General features: G+C 43.5%; 1 protein-coding gene across 1 annotated transcript in view; it reads left to right on the top strand.

Annotated features, from left to right (window-relative positions):
* med16 (mediator complex subunit 16) overlaps positions 1-20,752 on the top strand; it is a 67,136-nt gene that overhangs the window by 25,685 nt on the left and 20,699 nt on the right. The window contains exons 7-14 of the mRNA XM_080734382.1: positions 4,045-4,194; positions 6,360-6,465; positions 7,886-8,041; positions 9,934-10,160; positions 12,429-12,635; positions 16,353-16,563; positions 18,070-18,203; positions 20,169-20,361. Of these exons, the coding sequence (XP_080590508.1) occupies positions 4,045-4,194; positions 6,360-6,465; positions 7,886-8,041; positions 9,934-10,160; positions 12,429-12,635; positions 16,353-16,563; positions 18,070-18,203; positions 20,169-20,361 (1,384 nt within the window). The remainder of the gene's footprint in view (positions 1-4,044; positions 4,195-6,359; positions 6,466-7,885; positions 8,042-9,933; positions 10,161-12,428; positions 12,636-16,352; positions 16,564-18,069; positions 18,204-20,168; positions 20,362-20,752) is intronic.

Here is a 20,752-nt window from a genome sequence, read left to right on the forward strand (position 1 = left end):
CTATATGAATATTACTGTACTATAATAGTTCAGTTCATTAACCCAGTTAGACCTCTATATGAATATTACTGTACTATAATAGTTCAGTTCATTAACCCAGTTAGACCTCTATATGAATATTACTGTACTATAATAGTTCAGTTCATTAACCCAGTTAGACCTCTATATGAATATTACTGTACTATAATAGTTCAGTTCATTAACCCAGTTAGACCTCTATATGAATATTACTGTACTATAATAGTTCAGTTCATTAACCCAGTTAGACCTCTATATGAATATTACTGTACTATAATAGTTCAGTTCATTAACCCAGTTAGACCTGACACCATTCTATACATTTAAAACATTAGGTTTCTCTCATCAGCGGTTCTCTAATCTGTTCATGTCAAGGACCCCCAGAATCATATGTATGTGACCAGGGACCCCTCCTAGAATCATATGTATGTGACCATGGACCCCCTAGAATCATATGTATGTGACCACTGACCCCCTAGAATCATATGTATGTGACCAGGGACCCCCAGAATCATATGTATGTGACCACGGACCCCCTAGAATCATATGTATGTGACCAGGGACCCCTCCTAGAATCATATGTATGTGACCACGGACCCCCTAGAATCATATGTATGTGACCAGGGACCCCCATCTCAGAACATGTTGTTGCAGGGACCCCCATCTCAGAACATGTTGTTGTAGGGACCCCCATCTCAGAACATGTTGTTGTAGGGACCCCCATCTCAGAACATGTTGTTGTAGGGACCCCCATCTCAGAACATGTTGTAGGGACCCCCATCTCAGAACATGTTGTTGTAGGGACCCCCATCTCAGAACATGTTGTTGCAGGGACCCCCATCTCAGAACATGTTGCAGGGACCCCCATCTCAGAACATGTTGCAGGGACCCCCATCTCAGAACATGTTGTAGGGACCCCCATCTCAGAACATGTTGTTGTAGGGACCCCCATCTCAGAACATGTTGTTGTAGGGACCCCCATCTCAGAACATGTTGCAGGGACCCCCATCTCAGAACATGTTGCAGGGACCCCCATCTCAGAACATGTTGTTGTAGGGACCCCCATCTCAGAACATGTTGCAGGGACCCCCATCTCAGAACATGTTGTTGTAGGGACCCCCATCTCAGAACATGTTGTTGCAGGGACCCCCATCTCAGAACATGTTGTTGTAGGGACCCCCATCTCAGAACATGTTGTAGGGACCCCCATCTCAGAACATGTTGTTGTAGGGACCCCCATCTCAGAACATGTTGCAGGGACCCCCATCTCAGAACATGTTGCAGGGACCCCCATCTCAGAACATGTTGTTGTAGGGACCCCCATCTCAGAACATGTTGTTGCAGGGACCCCCATCTCAGAACATGTTGCAGGGACCCCCATCTCAGAACATGTTGTTGTAGGGACCCCCATCTCAGAACATGTTGTTGTAGGGACCCCCATCTCAGAACATGTTGTTGCAGGGACCCCCATCTCAGAACATGTTGTTGTAGGGACCCCCATCTCAGAACATGTTGTTGTAGGGACCCCCATCTCAGAACATGTTGTTGCAGGGACCCCCATCTCAGAACATGTTGTTGTAGGGACCCCCATCTCAGAACATGGTGTTGCAGGGACCCCCATCTCAGAACATGTTGTTGCAGGGACCCCCATCTCAGAACATGTTGTTGCAGGGACCCCCATCTCAGAACATGTTGTTGTAGGGACCCCCATCTCAGAACATGTTGTTGTAGGGACCCCCATCTCAGAACATGGTGTTGCAGGGACCCCCATCTCAGAACATGTTGTTGCAGGGACCCCCATCTCAGAACATGTTGTTGTAGGGACCCCCATCTCAGAACATGTTGTTGCAGGGACCCCCATCTCAGAACATGTTGTTGTAGGGACCCCCATCTCAGAACATGGTGTTGCAGGGACCCCCATCTCAGAACATGTTGTTGCAGGGACCCCCATCTCAGAACATGTTGTTGCAGGGACCCCCATCTCAGAACATGTTGTTGTAGGGACCCCCATCTCAGAACATGTTGTTGTAGGGACCCCCATCTCAGAACATGTTGTTGCAGGGACCCCCATCTCAGAACATGTTGTTGTAGGGACCCCCATCTCAGAACATGTTGTTGCAGGGACCCCCATCTCAGAACATGTTGTTGCAGGGACCCCCATCTCAGAACATGTTGTTGTAGGGACCCCCATCTCAGAACATGTTGTTGTAGGGACCCCCATCTCAGAACATGTTGTTGTAGGGACCCCCATCTCAGAACATGTTGTTGTAGGGACCCCCATCTCAGAACATGTTGTTGTAGGGACCCCCATCTCAGAACATGTTGTTGCAGGGACCCCCATCTCAGAACATGTTGTTGTAGGGACCCCCATCTCAGAACATGGTGTTGCAGGGACCCCCATCTCAGAACATGTTGTTGCAGGGACCCCCATCTCAGAACATGTTGTTGCAGGGACCCCCATCTCAGAACATGTTGTTGTAGGGACCCCCATCTCAGAACATGTTGTTGTAGGGACCCCCATCTCAGAACATGTTGTTGCAGGGACCCCCATCTCAGAACATGTTGTTGTAGGGACCCCCATCTCAGAACATGTTGTTGCAGGGACCCCCATCTCAGAACATGTTGTTGCAGGGACCCCCATCTCAGAACATGTTGTTGTAGGGACCCCCATCTCAGAACATGTTGTTGTAGGGACCCCCATCTCAGAACATGTTGTTGTAGGGACCCCCATCTCAGAACATGTTGTTGTAGGGACCCCCATCTCAGAACATGTTGTTGTAGGGACCCCCATCTCAGAACATGTTGTTGCAGGGACCCCCATCTCAGAACATGTTGTTGTAGGGACCCCCATCTCAGAACATGGTGTTGCAGGGACCCCCATCTCAGAACATGTTGTTGTAGGGACCCCCATCTCAGAACATGTTGTTGCAGGGACCCCCATCTCAGAACATGTTGTTGTAGGGACCCCCATCTCAGAACATGTTGTTGTAGGGACCCCCATCTCAGAACATGTTGTTGCAGGGACCCCCATCTCAGAACATGTTGTTGTAGGGACCCCCATCTCAGAACATGTTGTTGCAGGGACCCCCATCTCAGAACATGTTGTTGCAGGGACCCCCATCTCAGAACATGTTGTTGTAGGGACCCCCATCTCAGAACATGTTGTTGCAGGGACCCCCATCTCAGAACATGTTGTTGTAGGGACCCCCATCTCAGAACATGTTGTTGTAGGGACCCCCATCTCAGAACATGTTGTTGTAGGGACCCCCATCTCAGAACATGTTGTTGTAGGGACCCCCATCTCAGAACATGTTGTTGTAGGGACCCCCATCTCAGAACATGTTGTTGTAGGGACCCCCATCTCAGAACATGTTGTAGGGACCCCCATCTCAGAACATGTTGTTGTAGGGACCCCCATCTCAGAACATGTTGTTGTAGGGACCCCCATCTCAGAACATGTTGTAGGGACCCCCATCTCAGAACATGTTGTTGTAGGGACCCCCATCTCAGAACATGTTGTTGCAGGGACCCCCATCTCAGAACATGTTGTTGTAGGGACCCCCATCTCAGAACATGTTGTTGTAGGGACCCCCATCTCAGAACATGTTGCAGGGACCCCCATCTCAGAACATGTTGTTGTAGGGACCCCCATCTCAGAACATGTTGTTGCAGGGACCCCCATCTCAGAACATGTTGCAGGGACCAAGAGAAAGAGAGATTTACGTTACAAATGTTGGCTTAAGTTAACATACTGTATGCATTCACAGATGTACACAGTACATCACATTTCCATGATTTTTCAAAGACAGCAGATCTACCTGTGAGCTTGTAGATCTGCTATTTTAGGTTTAAGCCATGTTTAAATATGTTCTCGTTTTAATCTTTAGTGTGTTGTTATCAGACATGTTTGACACTAATACTACACTCTGTGTGTGTGTGTGTGTGTGTGTGTGTGTGTGTGTGTGTGTGTGTGTGTGTGTGTGTGTGTGTGTGTGTGTGTGTGTGCGTGTCTCTGTGTGTGTGTAGGTGATCGTCAGTGTGGTGAATGAGAAGTGTCGCATCGACACAGAGCTCCTCCCCTCTCTGTTCATGAGATGTACCACTGATCCTCTGAGGAGAGACAAGTACCATGCTGTTACCCATCTACACTTTCTGACCAGAGAGAACTCTGAACAGGTACTGTTAACCCTAACCTCTAATCTATACCCCTACCCTAACACTAACCCTGTACCCCTGATCCTCTGAGACGAGACAAGTACCATGCTGTTACACTTCTTAACCAGAGAGAACTCTGAGCAGGTAACTACCCTATACCTACCTCTACCCTACCCCCTAACCTAACCTAACATAACCCTGATCCTCTGAGGAGAGACAAGTACCATGCTGTTACACACCTACACTTCTTAACCAGAGAGAACAGTGAACAGGTAACTACCCTACCTACCTCTACCCTAACCCTACCCCTAATCTATACCCCTACCCTAACACTACCCCTATACCACTGACCCTCTGAGGAGAGACAAGTACCATGCTGTTACACACCTACACTTCTTAACCAGGTATTTGCTGTTACCCCCTAATCTATAACCCTATCCTAACACTACACCTATAGCAGGGGTTCACAAGCCTTTTTTATCTCAGGTCACCCCATAAATATATATTTTTTTAAATCCGAGGCACCCCTACATTATAATATTCACTCCCAGCACCTTATATTTATAGCATATCGTCGTTGTCGGGTGGAAACCTTGTATGTCCAAAACCGTTCCTTTTGTATTTATCATCTATAAAATGTACTAAACTAGTGAAAACAGCAGATCTACAAGCTCGGCTGTTTTCACTAGTTTTGTGCGACAGTCTTGTATGATGAAGCAGGGCTTTGCTTTACCAAAAGACGTACACATTTGAAACTTGGAGATACGAGGTTTCTGCCCGACAGTGACAATATTCTAGTGATTATGTTGCGAGGAAAACGTTGAGATAACAGCCATTTTGGTTAGAACTGACTGAAAATAACTTTGTACTTCAAGTTTAAAATGATACTAAATATTTTTTAAGTGTCCAAATAAATTCCAAATATTATCAAATGATCTCGAGGCACCCCTGGACTGCCGTCACGGCAGTCCAGGGGTGCTTTTGGTAATTTTATTGTCTAATCAGGCTTTTATGAACACCCTGAACAGTTTTTAAGTTGCTTGATTCAATATTTAGATATTTGATGTAAATGTTACCAGGCCCTCCAGGCCCAGGGCCTCTCCCCACACACACCCATTGTAACTTCAAACTTTATTTTAACCATGATAGATTAATTAAAAACACCCATTATTTTTTCTGTTGACTCATACTACCCTCCTAATATGTGAGCAGGCTGTCTTTTCGATAACCTTTTTCATTTATTTTTAATAATTATTTTGTTGTATTTCATTTTTTCCATTTTTCCAAATAATATAAAAAATGAATGAAAAAAGTTATCTAAAAAACACGGCCTGCTCACGTATTAGGAGGGTAGTATGAGTCAACAGAAAAAATAATGTGTGTTTTTAATGAATCTATCATGGTTAAAATGAAGTTTGAAGTTACAATGGGTTTGTATGTGGAGAGAGGCCCTTCCACTGCTCCCTGTTGAAAGTGGAATATCCCTTTAAATATATAAAATAGGTGTGAACCCATAGTCATATTAATTAATCCTAGCTATGTAGGAATTTGGATTCAAAATTAATTTTATCGCACAGCCCCAGAAAGTAAAACAAAATAAGTATTAAATTGGTAAAATACATTTTACCTATCATTTTATAATGGATGATTCGATTTACTTTTCGGGCAAGTGGGCATGACCTTTGGGCAAGTAGAACATGACCTGTACTTGCCCTCTGAGACCTTAGTGTCAACCCCTGATCTATAAAGTTACAATCAATATTAACACATGATCATGTATGTGTTGTTGTTGTCCAGGTGTTGCTGTGTTGTGTTGTGTTAATATGTGTGTGTTGTTGTCCAGGTGTTGCTGTGTTAATGTGTTGTGTTAATATGTGTGTGTTGTTGTCCAGGTGTTGCTGTGTTAATGTGTTGTGTTAATATGTGTGTGTTGTTGTCCAGGTGTTGCTGTGTTAATGTGTTGTGTTAATATGTGTGTGTTGTTGTCCAGGTGTTGCTGTGTTAATGTGTTGTGTTAATATGTGTGTGTTGTTGTCCAGGTGTTGCTGTGTTAATGTGTTGTGTTAATATGTGTGTGTTGTTGTCCAGGTGTTGCTGTGTTAATGTGTTGTGTTAATATGTGTGTGTTGTTGTCCAGGTGTTGCTGTGTTAATGTGTTGTGTTAATATGTGTGTGTTGTTGTCCAGGTGTTGCTGTGCGCCTCCAGTCAGACAGGAAGTATAGTAGAATGCTGGTCACTGAGGAAGGAGGGACTTCCTGTTAACAACATCTTCCAACACCGCTCTCCTGTTGGTAAGAACACCTGTCAATCACATTATAACCCTCCTACCCCCCTACCCCTAACCCTCCTACCCCTAACCCCCATAACCAATACCCAGACCCCCTACCCATAACCTCTCCTGTTGGTAAGAACACATGTCAATCACATTATAACCCTCCTACCCCTAACCCACTGTATACCTATCAGGGCATTAACGAAAAAGTCGACTCAGTCGACTTCATTACACAAGTCGACTGCCACCAGAGAAGTAAAAAAGAAAAAAGAAAAGAAAAAAATCTATTGTGAAAATAGATTGTTACGAGGTGTTGTGAGCATGTAGATCTGCTATTTTCACAATTTCTGCCTCTAATATTTGACAATTTGGGCAATGTTTAATTTGTCATTTTAGAGGTGTTAAAAAGTCCTTAAATTGTCACTTTATAAATATGCAGATACCCTCTATACACTTAAACTTTATGTTGGTTTGTTTACTGTTGAGTGAGAAAACAATGTAGCACATTAAGTTAATCATCTGGGGACCCCCCAAATAATTGGGGGGGTCGTGTGCGATGTGATGACGTCATCAAACGATAAAGTCGACTTCAACTCAACTTTTTACTGAGTCGAGTCGACTTGCAAAAATCACAAGTCGTTAACGCCCTAATATACCTATACCCTGTTGGTAAGAATCATGTCATGATACAACAAAACGGCCAAAAAAACTATGGTTTACTGATGAGTCATCAGTTTTCACAGTCTTTTGGGGTCCGTTTTTAGCCCAAGGAATGTTTTTCATACAAAACAAATGGTTGCAATTGATTCAGAATAATTAAAAACCCTTAGTTAGACCCCTCACATCCCACTTAAAGCAGATTTTTTTCCTTTATAAAAAAACGTACAAAACGGCAGCATGGAAATGTTTCGTTTTTTATAGATTTTTTACACCATTATAATGTTCTGGTTTTGATCATTAGACCCAATCACTGAATATCGCTAGTCCTACGTCTCCAGCTTCAGGATATGTATGATACTGATTTACTACCAGACTGTGGCATTTTATGAGTTCAGTAGTTTACAATCTAGGCATTTAGCAGAAGTTCTTAATTCAGAGCAACTGTGGTTCTCAAAACTTTTATTTTGACCATCATAACTAAACATCATAACATAACTATGGCCATACTCTACCCTGATTGGTCGAGGACTGGCTGGCCACCTCTGAAAACCGAATCTAGCTATGCTCGTAACACGGGCCATGGTGGAAGTCCTTATATGGTCAGCACACATTCTAGTGAGGAGAATGAATGGAAAATGTACCAATTATATTTGTATTTGAATGAAATACAATCACTGAATATACATTTAAAGTGTTTCTCTCTCTCTCTCTCTCTCTCTCTCTCTCTCTCTCTCTCTCTCTCTCTCTCTCTCTCTCTCTCTCTCTCTCTCTCTCTCCAGTAGGAGAAAAGCAGCCTACCATCCTGAAGTGGAGGATCCTGTCAGCCACTAACGACCTTGAGAGGGTCAGTGCCGTGGCGCTGCCCAAACTGCCCATCTCCATTTCCAACACTGACCTGAAGGTGGCGTCAGACACCAAGTTCTGCCCTGGCCTGGGTGAGGAGAGGATGATTTATTGATTGATTGACTGAATAATCGATTAGCATGATTATTAACAGTAGAGGTAGTGTTATCAGGTAGTAGGGAGAGGAATCGAGAACCGTTTCATGTTGAGAATCGTTGAGGATCGATTCCTTGGAATCTATGACTAGTGATGCAAAATGCATCACTAGTAATGCTGAAATACCAAAATATCTCAAAACACGGATTGAACACAAAAAAGAAAGAAAGGATTGTGTTGATCGTAGGGGTTGGTGATATGGTGATACGATATGCCTTTTCAGATATATCCTATGTATCGTGATACAATTGAGGGAGCCTTATAAAAAATCCTGTTCAATCGTTAACACAGAGATTCATTGCAGAATTGAGTTTAAACCTGCATTTTGGTCTAAATCATCAGTTCTCAAACTTTAAAATGTCAAGGGCTCCACTTAACTCTGACAGTATACAAATGAAACCATTCCATTTCTATACTGTCAGAGTTACATACTTTTAAAGTTCAATTTAGACCTCCCAAAAGGAACCAAGAGAGTCTAGTTTTGTCAAGTAACTTGAAAAATAACCATAAAAACCAACGTGAAAAAAGAATCGTGATAAAATCGTGTATCGTGATACAGCTTGGGAAAATATCATGATATTGTATTTTTCCATATTGCCCACCCCTCGTTGATCGTGTCCCAAACAATAATAAAATAAGATCTGGTTGTCCCAGAGGTGAAGTGGGCCTTTAACTCATCCACTACATTGGACGAGTTTGACGAGCTATAGTTATGGGTCCACTCTGCTTATGACGAATATGACGAGCTATCAATTAGCTTTAATAACTATAAAACAAAAAAGTATGATCGCCGATTCGCCGTCCATAGCGCTCTGTGGACCCGCCCTATTCACAAAAAACGGATCTGGATGTTCCAGAACGGAAATGGGGGGGCGGGACAACGACGCCTGTATCCTGTCTGCCGAAATGTCATCCGGTTTAATGTTGTGCAACACCAGCGTGGCGCTCCGTCGGTTTCGCTTTGAGCGATGGAAGGCTGTAGTGCTTTGTTGCTTACCGTGCCTGGATCGTATTGTGAATGCAATCGGTGAACCATCGCGCAATGGATTCGCGCGCGCGCCCACGTTAAAGGTAGGCAAAATCCTGGCGGTGTGGACCCTCAGAAGGGTCTTAAAAATAGCGGTGGGTGAGTTAATGTCACACTGTCATTGGCTGCTCCTGTGTCCTGTGCTAGTTTTGATAATGAGGTGTCAGATTTCCTAGTTCAGTTGTTACTCAAGATCACTGCATGGACGGACATGTCTCTCCGTTCTGTGTCCGAGCTAGAGAGCCCTAAAAAGTTAGTTTTACAAGCTGCCACTGCTGTCATTACTAACACAAAACGAGCTGCATGTCCAATGTGCTCCGTGTTGCGCTGTGAGCTTGTATATCTGCTATTTTTCAATAGCCAAAGTATAAAATTATTCCATGTCTTTGACCTGGAAAATATTGGCTGTTCAAAATAACAGATCTACAAGCTCCCTGTCTCTCAGGCCTGGCTGTAGTAAATAACAGATCTACAAACTGTCTGTCTCAGGTCTGGCTCTAGTAAATAACAGATCTACAAACTGTCTGTCTCAGGTCTGGCTCTAGTAAATAACAGATCTACAAACTGTCTGTCTCAGGTCTGGCTCTAGTAAATAACAGATCTACAAACTGTCTGTCTCAGGTCTGGCTCTAGTAAATAACAGATCTACAAACTGTCTGTCTCAGGTCTGGCTCTAGTAAATAACAGATCTACAAACTGTCTGTCTCAGGTCTGGCTCTAGTAAATAACAGATCTACAAACTGTGTGTCTCTCAGGTTTGGCTCTAGTAAATATCAGATCTACAAACTGTCCTTCTCTCAGGTCTGGCCCTAGCGTTCCATGACGGCAGCATACAGATCTTGCATCGTCTCTCTCTCCACACCATGGGCGTGTTCTACGGCTCCGCCTCCTCTGTGGGCGGGGCCCAGCGCCCGGGGGAGGAGCCGTCAATCAAACGCCAGAGGACGTCCGCTCCCTCCGTCCACTTCAAAGCCCTGCAGTTCAGCTGGACGTCCCTGGCCCTGGCTGGGGTGGACAGCCATGGGAAGGTAACCTCCCTAATATATACATATATACCTACTGTATACATATACATACTATACAGCTGGACGTCACTGGCCCTGGCTGGAGTGGACAGTCACGGCAAGGTACCTCCCTAATATATACATATATACACTATACTACTGCAGTTCAGCTGGACCTCACTGGCTCTGGCTGGGGTGGACAGCCACGGGAAGGTAACCTCCCTAATATATACATATATACCTACTGTATACATATACATACTATACAGCTGGACGTCACTGGCCCTGGCTGGGGTGGACAGCCATGGGAAGGTCTGTACCACCCTAATATATACATATATATACACTATACTACTGCAGTTCAGCTGGACCTCCCTAATATATATATATATATATATACACTATACTACTGCAGTTCAGCTGGACCTCACTGGCCCTGGCTGGAGTGGACAGCCATGTGAAGGTACCTCCCTAATATATACATATATATATACACACTATACTATAGGTCAGATCCCTTGGGGAACCCTCTTTGTTCTAATGACAGTAGCTCTACTCATGAGCAACCCATAGCACTACTGTAACACTCCCCTTCCCTCATACTGTACCCATAGCACTACTGTAACACTCCCCTTCCCTCATACTGTACCCATAGCACTACTGTAACACTCCCCTTCCCTCATACTGTACCCATAGCACTACTGTAACACTCCCCTTCCCTCATACTGTACCCATAGCACTACTGTAACACTCCCCTTCCCTCATACTGTACCCATAGCACTACTGTAACACTCCCCTTCCCTCATACTGTACCCATAGCACTACTGTAACACTCCCCTTCCCTCATACTGTACCCATAGCACTACTGTAACACTCCCCTTCCCTCATACTGTACCCATAGCACTACTGTAACACTCCCCTTCCCTCATACTGTACCCATAGCACTACTGTAACACTCCCCTTCCCTCATACTGTACCCATAGCACTACTGTAACACTCCCCTTCCCTCATACTGTACCCATAGCACTACTGTAACACTCCCCTTCCCTCATACTGTACCCATAGCACTACAACACTCCCCTTCCCTCATACTGTACCCATAGCACTACTGTAACACTCCCCTTCCCTCATACTGTACCCATAGCACTACTGTAACACTCCCCTTCCCTCATACTGTACCCATAGCACTACTGTAACACTCCCCTTCCCTCATACTGTACCAACCCATAGCACTACTGTAACACTCCCCTTCCCTCATACTGTACATGAAGATAGCTTTTTGGGGTTTTAGAAACCATTATTGTAAGTCGCTTTGGATTAAAAGCGTCTGCTAAATGCCTAAATTGTAAATTGTAATTGTTGCGACCGTCAGGTCGCAGTTACTTGCACTCCTATACTATCCAAACCTCCACCGGCTGTCAGTCCGTCAGTCAGTCAGTCAGTCAGTCAGTCAGTCAGTCTGTCAGTCACACGTCACACTTTTGCACTGCTCATATCTCCGCAACCGTTGCCCCGATCCATGCCAAATTTTGCACACACACTCCTTGCCTCACATGGCCCTCTTCTAGCGCCACCATGAGGCCGATTCTTGCAAAACACATTTTTGGACACTGCTCCTACAATTTTTGCCCTAAAATCACGCAAATCGGTACACAGTATGTCTACACTCATCTCATCAACATGGATCTGTCCCATATAGCACCACCTTCAGGCCGATTTTTTTAAACACATTTTTGGACACTGCTCCTACAGATTTTGCCCTAAAATCACGCAAATCGCAACACAGTATGTCTACACTCGCAATGCGTTGTGAGCTTGTAGATTGGCTACTTTCCACTATAAATGTAGAAAGAATAAAGTTATTAAATATGCCAGTCATTCCTTTGTATAGTTATGTCTTTTGTCATATCTATCGTCTTGTGCAACTTCAAAGCCAAATAGAATTTGATTTTTTATTCATATGCTCCTGTGTTCAGCGACAAAAACACTGGTAAATGGTAAATGGTGCATTTATAAAGCGCTTTTATCCAAGGCGCTTTACATAGATTGTGCATTACATTCACCCATTCACACACACATTCATACACCGATGGCGGAGGAAACCATGCAAGGCACCAACCTGCTCACCAGGAGCAATGTGGGGTTCAGAGTCTTGCCCCAGGACTCTTTTAACTCAGGGGGAGCCCGGATTAGAACTGGGAACCCTTCGTGCTCTAATAACGGTTTCTCTACCCCTGAGCTATGCTGTAGAGGACATGACTCACTAGCGCCCTCTCCCTGTCTCCTCCACAGCTGCACATGGTCCGTGTGTCTCCCTCCATGGGTCAGATGCTGGACATGAACACCACGCTGCGCCACCTGCTGTTCCTGCTGGAGTACTGCATGGTGACCGGCTACGACTGGTGGGATGTCCTGCTGCACGTCCAGCCTGCCATGGTCCATAACCTGGTGGAGAAACTCCATGAAGAGTACATGAGACAGAACCAGGCCTTACAACAGGTTATTATACCTTCTAGAACCTTCTAGAACCTTCTATAGACCTTCTATAGACCTTCTATACCTTCTAGAACCTTCTATAGACCCTGCCATGGTCCATAACCTGGTGGAGAAACTCCATGAAGAGTACATGAGACAGAACCAGGCTCTACAACAGGTTATTATACCTTATATACCTTCTATAGACCTTCTATACCTTCTAGAACCTTCTATACCTTCTAGAACCTTCTATAGACCCTGCCATGGTGCACAACCTGGTGGAGAAACTCCATGAAGAGTATATGAGACAGAACCAGGCTCTACAACAGGTTATTATACCTTCTATACCTTCTATAGACCTTCTATACCTTCTAGAACCTTCTATAGACCCTGCCATGGTCCATAACCTGGTGGAGAAGCTCCATGAAGAGTATATGAGACAGAACCAGGCTCTACAACAGGTTATTATACCTTCTATACCTTCTAGAACCTTCTATAGACCCTGCCATGGTGCACAACCTGGTGGAGAAACTCCATGAAGAGTACATGAGACAGAACCAGGCTCTACAACAGGTTATTATACCTTATATACCTTCTATAGACCTTCTATACCTTCTAGAACCTTCTATAGACCCTGCCATGGTCCACAACCTGGTGGAGAAACTCCATGAAGAGTATATGAGACAGAACCAGGCTCTACAACAGGTTATTATACCTTATATACCTTCTATAGACCTTCTATACCTTCTAGAACCTTCTATAGACCATCTATACCTTCTAGAACCTTCTAGAACCTTCTATAGACCCTGCCATGGTGCACAACCTGGTAGAGAAGCTCCATGAGGAGTATATGAGACAGAACCAAGCTCTACAACAGGTTAATATACCTTCTATACCTTCTATAGACCTTCTATACCTTCTATAGACCTTCTATAGACCATCTATACCTTCTAGAACCTTCTAGAACCTTCTATAGACCCTGCCATGGTGCACAACCTGGTAGAGAAGCTCCATGAAGAGTACATGAGACAGAACCAGGCTCTACAACAGGTTATTATACCTTATATACCTTCTATAGACCTTCTATACCTTCTAGAACCTTCTATAGACCCTGCCATGGTCCACAACCTGGTGGAGAAACTCCATGAAGAGTATATGAGACAGAACCAGGCTCTACAACAGGTTATTATACCTTATATACCTTCTATAGACCTTCTATACCTTCTAGAACCTTCTATAGACCCTGCCATGGTCCACAACCTGGTGGAGAAACTCCATGAAGAGTATATGAGACAGAACCAAGCTCTACAACAGGTTATTATACCTTCTAGAACCTTCTAGAACCTTCTATAGACCTTCTATACCTTCTAGAACCTTCTATAGACCTTCTATACCTTCTAGAACCTTCTAGATCCACATATAGAACCTTCTATACATGCTGCCATGGTCCATAGATCTTGTAGATCTGCTATTTTTGAAAAGTCATGAAAATGTGTTCAAATCTTTGAATATATGTTTTTTTAAAGTGAACATTTCTAACTCAAATGTTGCTTCTGGGGGGTCCCTGGAACAACATATGTTGAGATGGGTGTCTGTGGCCAAATACATATCATTTTGGGGGTCCTTCAGATGAAAACGTTTGAGCACCACTGACATAGAAACATATATTTTTGTTTCTAAAAACCTTAGAAGGATTTAGAAGACACTTATAGAATTGGGTAAAAAAGATTAACATTTTCAAGATTCTTTTAAAAATAGCAGATCTACAAGCTCGCAAGCGCAGCACTCGGTGACACGCTGTGAGCTTTATATATGTGCTATTTTTCAATAGCTAAAGCATAAAATAATAATGCACAATAAGGTTCAGTCACCCGAGAGAGACTTGGAGTAGAACCGCTGCTCCTACACTTGGAAAGGAGTCAGCTTAGGTGGTTGGGGCATCTAGTACGGATGCCCCCCGAGCGCCTTCCTAGGAAGGTCCTCGATGCACGTCCCACTGGGAGGAGACCCCGTGGCAGACCAAAGACCAGATGGAAGGATTATAGCTGGATGCAATCTTACCTGGTGGGGAGGGAACAGGTGGTGGAGATTAACGGAACCCTGTCCCCCCCCCTCCCAGTAAGCTGTGGTGTTCCTCAAGGTAGCATACTGGGACCTCTGTTGTTCCTAATATACGTGAACGACATGGCATCTGCTTGCGACTGCAACCTGTTCCTGTTCGCGGATGACTCGGCTCTCCTAGTCTCGGGCAAGGACCACTTGCAGGTTGAAAAGACACTTAACTCTGAACTGAGTAAGATCTGCACATGGCTTAACGACAACAAATTATCAATTCACCTGGGAAAAACAGAGTCCATCCTCTTTGGATCAAATCATAACCTCAAAAAGGTAGATGACTTCACAATCAAAGTGGGTGACAAGGTCATAACACGAAAAAACGAAATCTCTTACTTAGGATGTATCCTTGAAGCTAATCTTTCCAGCGAAAAGATGACTTCAAAAGTAATAAAAAAAATCAACCAACGAACTCGTTTCCTACAGAGGATCGCCCCAATGGTCAACTTCAGCACACTGAAGACCATAGCTGGTGCAATAATCCAGCCCCTCTTTGACTACGGAGTCCACGTATGGTATCGTGACGCCCCACAAGCCCTTAAAACTAAACTCCAAACAGCCCAAAATAAACTAATTAGGGTCCTGCTTAACCTTCCCTATCAGACTCACCTCACCGCTACTCACCAGTTAAGAGTGGGGTGGCTCAGAGTAGATGACAGAGTACAGCAACTTGCAATGGGCCTGGTGTACAAGATACACCACACCACTATGATACCCAAGTACCTGTCAAAATACTTTATAAACGTTAAGGATGTCCATAATTACAACACCAGAGGCAGTGCCACAGATCACGTTCAACCCAGAGTCAACTCAAAGAAAGGGTCGAACTCGTTCTTCTGCTATACCACAAAAATGTGGAATGCCTTACCGAAGGCCATAAAGGAGTGTGGATCACTAGCATCCTTTAAAAATGCCCTGAAAAACCACTTGCAGGCAGCAGCCGTTCGCAACTGGTAAAAAACCTAGCCCAACCCTACCCTCCCTGCCCCTTCCTTGTATATACTTGTATACTTGTATATTCCTTGTATATACTGACTGTTTGTTTAGATTTACTGTATATTCCTTGTATATACTTACTGTTTGTTTAGATTTACTGTTTTCTTTTCTTTTTTTTTCCCCTTTTTCTTTACATATCTACTGCATAGTACTGTGTTCTATTTGTCTGTCATTCAATGTTATATGAGATACTTAAATGGTTTCCTGTTGAAATAAGCTTAGTCTTTTCATGGATCTCCTTTTAGTAGACCTTGTACCAGTGAACTGTACCGTCATGAATCTGTACATTTTCCTATGCAAACTTCTAATAAAGCCTTCAATCAATCAATCAATCAATCTCCAAACTGGCCTGGGAACGCCTCGGTATACTCCCTGAGGGAGTGGAGGAAGTTGCTCAGGATAAGGAAATCTGGAGGTCTCAGTTGGAACTGTTACCCCCGCTACCCGATTCCGGATAAGCGTTTGAAGATGGAAGGAACAATGTTTTAAAGGTGTGTGTGTGTGTGTGTGTGTGTGTGTGTGTGTGTGTGTGTGTGTGTGTGTGTGTGTGTGTGTGTGTGTGTGTGTGTGTGTGTGTGTGTGTGTGTGTGTGTGTGTGTGTGTGTGTGTGTGTGTGTGTGTGTGTACCAGGTCCTCTCTACGCGCATCGTAGCGGTGAAGGCGTCTCTCTGTAAGCTCTCTCCCGCCACGGCGGCCAGGGCCTGTGACTTCCACGCTAAGCTCCTCCTCATCGCCATAAGCTCCACCCTCAAGTCTCTGCTCCGCCCCCACGTCCTCAACACCCCCGACAAGAGCCCTGGAGACCGGCTGAGTGAGATCTGTGCCAAGAACTCTGATACAGGTTACTGTACAACCCTAATATATATATATATATATATATATATATATATGTTACAGTATGTTCAAGAAACCAGTAAAAGTTGTCAAGGAGCACTCGTTTTGACGTTCACCACACACTAATCACCACCAGATGGCGACGTCAGCCACTGGATAAGAGAGTTACGTCACGCTTTGAACTCGCCGCAGACCGGAAGTGTTTACTCTTTATTTACTAGCCTAGCCTAGCCTAGCCTAGCCTAGCCTAGCCTAGCCTAGCCTAGCCTAGCCATTAGCTCCATTGTAGTCACTTGGACAGGGCGTTTAACGTGCGCTTGCCCAGGCCTTACGGCCTGGGCATAAATATAACGATTGCATTCACCACGGCTTCGTAACTCGCGCGGCGCTCCGCGGCCGCGCGGCCCTGGCCCGCTCTTCGCGGCCACTCGCGCCTGCGGCGCTCGGGGGCGAAGAGCAGGACCAAGGTCCGCTGGCCTTCGCGCCGCTTGGGGCTTCGTGGACCCAGGGGGGCCTCGTAACTCGTTTGGGCTTCGTGGATACAGGGGGGCTTCGGTAGCCGCTCGCAGTGTCGTGGACAATAGAGCGGCGCACCGCCTGGAATACGTTGTTGTGGCGACCGCTTGCTCCGCCCCGTGCCGCATCACGAGTGCTCCGCGTCTCGAATGTGCTGGTTCTCTTATATCCGGTGACATATATATATATATATATATATATATATATATATATATAAGGTGATATTGATAATGTCATATAATTTAATCAGATATTGATAATGTCATATTATTTAATCAGATATTGATAATGTCATATTATTTATACAGATATTGATAAGGTGATATCATTTATTCAGATATTGATAATGTCATATTATTGCCAGACCCATGAAATGGGTAGGCCTACATAAGCAAATGTCGGTCTGTCCGGGTTTTCTATATAAAGGGTATATATGATGATGACATGATGATGACATGCCTACAAAAGGCATGATGTCATAAATGATGATGACAGACAGGGGGTCTGGCACAACCAGGTTGACCTGGTCTAGTTTATACAGATATTGATAATGTCATATTATTTAATCAGATATTGATAAGGTGATATAATTTATTCAGATATTGATAATGTCATATTATTTAATCAGATATTGATAATGTCATATTATTTAATCAGATATTGATAAGGTGATATAATTTAATCAGATATTGATAATGTCATTATTTCATCAGATATTGATAATGTCATATCATTTTGCAGATATTGATAATGTCATATCATTTATTCAGATATTGATAAGGTCATATAATTTAATCAGATATTGATAATGTCATTATTTAATCAGATATTGATAATGTAATATCATTTCATCAGATATTGATAAGGTGATATCATTTAACAGTTATTGATAAGGTCATATCATTTAACAGATATTGATAAGGTGATATCATTTAATCATATATTGATAATGTAATATCATTTAACAGATATTGATAAGGTGATATCATTTATTCAGATATTGATAAGGTGATGATCAATCTGAAGACAGAGGAGTTCGTATTGGACGGTCCACCTCTGCAGTCCCTCCAGCAGCTCATCCAATGGGTGGGAGACTTTGTCCTCTACCTGCTGGCCAACCTGCCCAATCAGGTGAGTCCTCTATCTGTCGTTAGCCAATCGGGTGAGCGCTCTCTGTCTGACAGCCAATCATGTCTGCCCTTTCTCTGTTTGTTTGATTGAATACTGTATTACTTGCTCATTATTAGTAGTACTGTGATTGGCTGGGTGTGTATGTCGCTGTCCTCTCTTGTTTAAGCCTGTAGCCCAATCATGGACCAGCGTCTCTGTTGACATCATCATTAACAGCCAATGAGAGACCAGTATTCAGTTTACAGTTTACAGTTTAGGCATTTAGCAGACGCTTTTAATCCAAAGCGACTTACAATAAGCAGATACAACATCGCAATAATAAACAAGATAATAGGTCAGTACATTAACAGCAATACCTTGTGCACCTTGTGAACAATTATTGAACGCTTTAACCAGTGAAAAATAGCAGATATACAAGCTCGCAGCGCGGCACCGAGTGCCGTGCTGCGAGCTTGTAGATCTGCTATTTTTGAAAAAGTCGTGAAAATGTGTGCAAATCTTTGAATATATGTATTTTCAAAGCGAACGTTTGTAACTCAAATTTTGCTTCTGGGTGGTCCATGGAACTAGATTATTTGGTCCGTGGCCAAATAAATATCATTTTGGGGGTCCTTCACATGAAAAGGTTTGAGAACCACTGACATAGTAGTCTCTCAAGAACAGACTAACTGAGCTCCAGTTAAGTGAAAAGGACCTTTTCTTTGACGATGGCTGGCCAGATTGCTGACATAGAAACATAGGGTTTTTTCCAAAAGTCTTAGAAGGATTCAAAAGAAACTTATAGAATCGGGTCAAAATATTCAAATTTTCACGATTTTTCAAAAATAGCAGATCTACAAGCTTGCAGCGCGGCACTCGGTGCCGCGCTGTGAGCTTGTATATCTGCTGTTTTTTTATATTTAAAGCACAAAATATTGTGTCATAATGTGTTCAGGCCTAAATGGGTTAAAGCTCACAAAAAACAGGTTCACTTTGATGGCAGAATTTTACCAACAGGTTCAGTTCTTGGAGATTGCAAGTGTGGTTGCACTGACGCGAGTCGTGAGGAATCTGCTGTGAAATGAATTACGTCTCATCATTAATATTAGATATTATGATGTCATGAAGCATGACCAGTCCTGTCTGATTGGACGTCATATTGTCAACATATCCAGTCTTACCACCCTGATAACTTCAGTTCAAAGATGAACAAAAAAACTGTTTCACTTTATCTGGCATAAACGTTCTCAACCTCCTAGAACAATACACAGAACTAGAAGTACTGGTCCTACAGAAACAGTGTGGGTACGCTCGTAAAGAAATACATTTAAAAAATAACAAAAATACAAACTCTTAATCAAATTTATACAATGCATTATTATTATTATTATTAAATAAATAGTAGTTTTTCCTTCATTTCTTATGTTTGCCAACATGACTATACTCTGCAGCGTGCTAACTGTCATGTGAAGCTCAACCAATACTCCAGCTAACACCACTCCCACATTTGTTTTTCCACCAATTGCACCTCATTGGCTAAGGGCCCTGCCTTCGTAGTGTCTGTGGCGGAACTCACTCTATAAATAATGAGGATAACGTTGTGTTCTCGCCTTTCAGGCGAGCCAACAATGAGTGTGTGTGATGTCACAGCCAATACCAGATGTTGATGATGGCAGTATAGAAGTGTCACATTAGACCACAAAGTCTGTGCGTCTGCCATTGTTTGTGTTCAATAATGTTAAACCTGAACGATAATAAAGATGTGTGTGTGTGTGTGTGTGTGTGTGTGTGTGTGTGTGTGTGTGTGTGTGTGTGTGTGTGTGTGTGTGCGCTTGTGTGTGTGTGTGTGTGTGTGTGTGCGTGCGCGTGCGTGTGCACCCGTGCATGTGTGTGCGCGCGTGCGTGTGCACCCGTGCATGTGTGTGTGCGTGCGCGCACCCGCGTGGGTGCGTGCGCGCCTGCGTGTGTGTGCATGTGTGTGCGTAGGGCTCCATCGTGCGTCCAGGTTTCGGGTTCCTGCGAGACGGCTCCTCACTGGGCATGCTCAGAGAGATGATGGTGATGATCAGGATCTGGGGTCTGCTGAAGCCTGGCTGCCTGCCGCTGTATACGGCTACGTCTGATAGTCAGGATAGCATGAGTCTGTTGTTTAGACTACTGACCAAACTATGGATCTGTTGTAAGTATAATATATATATATATATATATATATATATATATATATATATACTACTGTACACTGCTACGTCTGATAGTCAGGATAGCATGAGTCTGTTGTTTAGACTACTGACCAAACTATGGATCTGTTGTAAGTATAATATATATATATATATATATATATATATATATATATATATACTACTGTACACTGCTACGTCTGATAGTCAGGATAGCATGAGTCTGTTGTTTAGACTACTGACCAAACTATGGATCTGTTGTAAGTATAATATATATATATATATATATATATATATATATATATATACTACTGTACACTGCTACGTCTGATAGTCAGGATAGCATGAGTCTGTTGTTCAGACTGCTGACTAAACTATGGATCTGCTGTAAGT

This window comes from Nannobrachium achirus, assembly GCF_963921795.1.
Source record: "Nannobrachium achirus genome assembly, chromosome: 1".
Classification (NCBI taxonomy): domain Eukaryota; kingdom Metazoa; phylum Chordata; class Actinopteri; order Myctophiformes; family Myctophidae; genus Nannobrachium; species Nannobrachium achirus.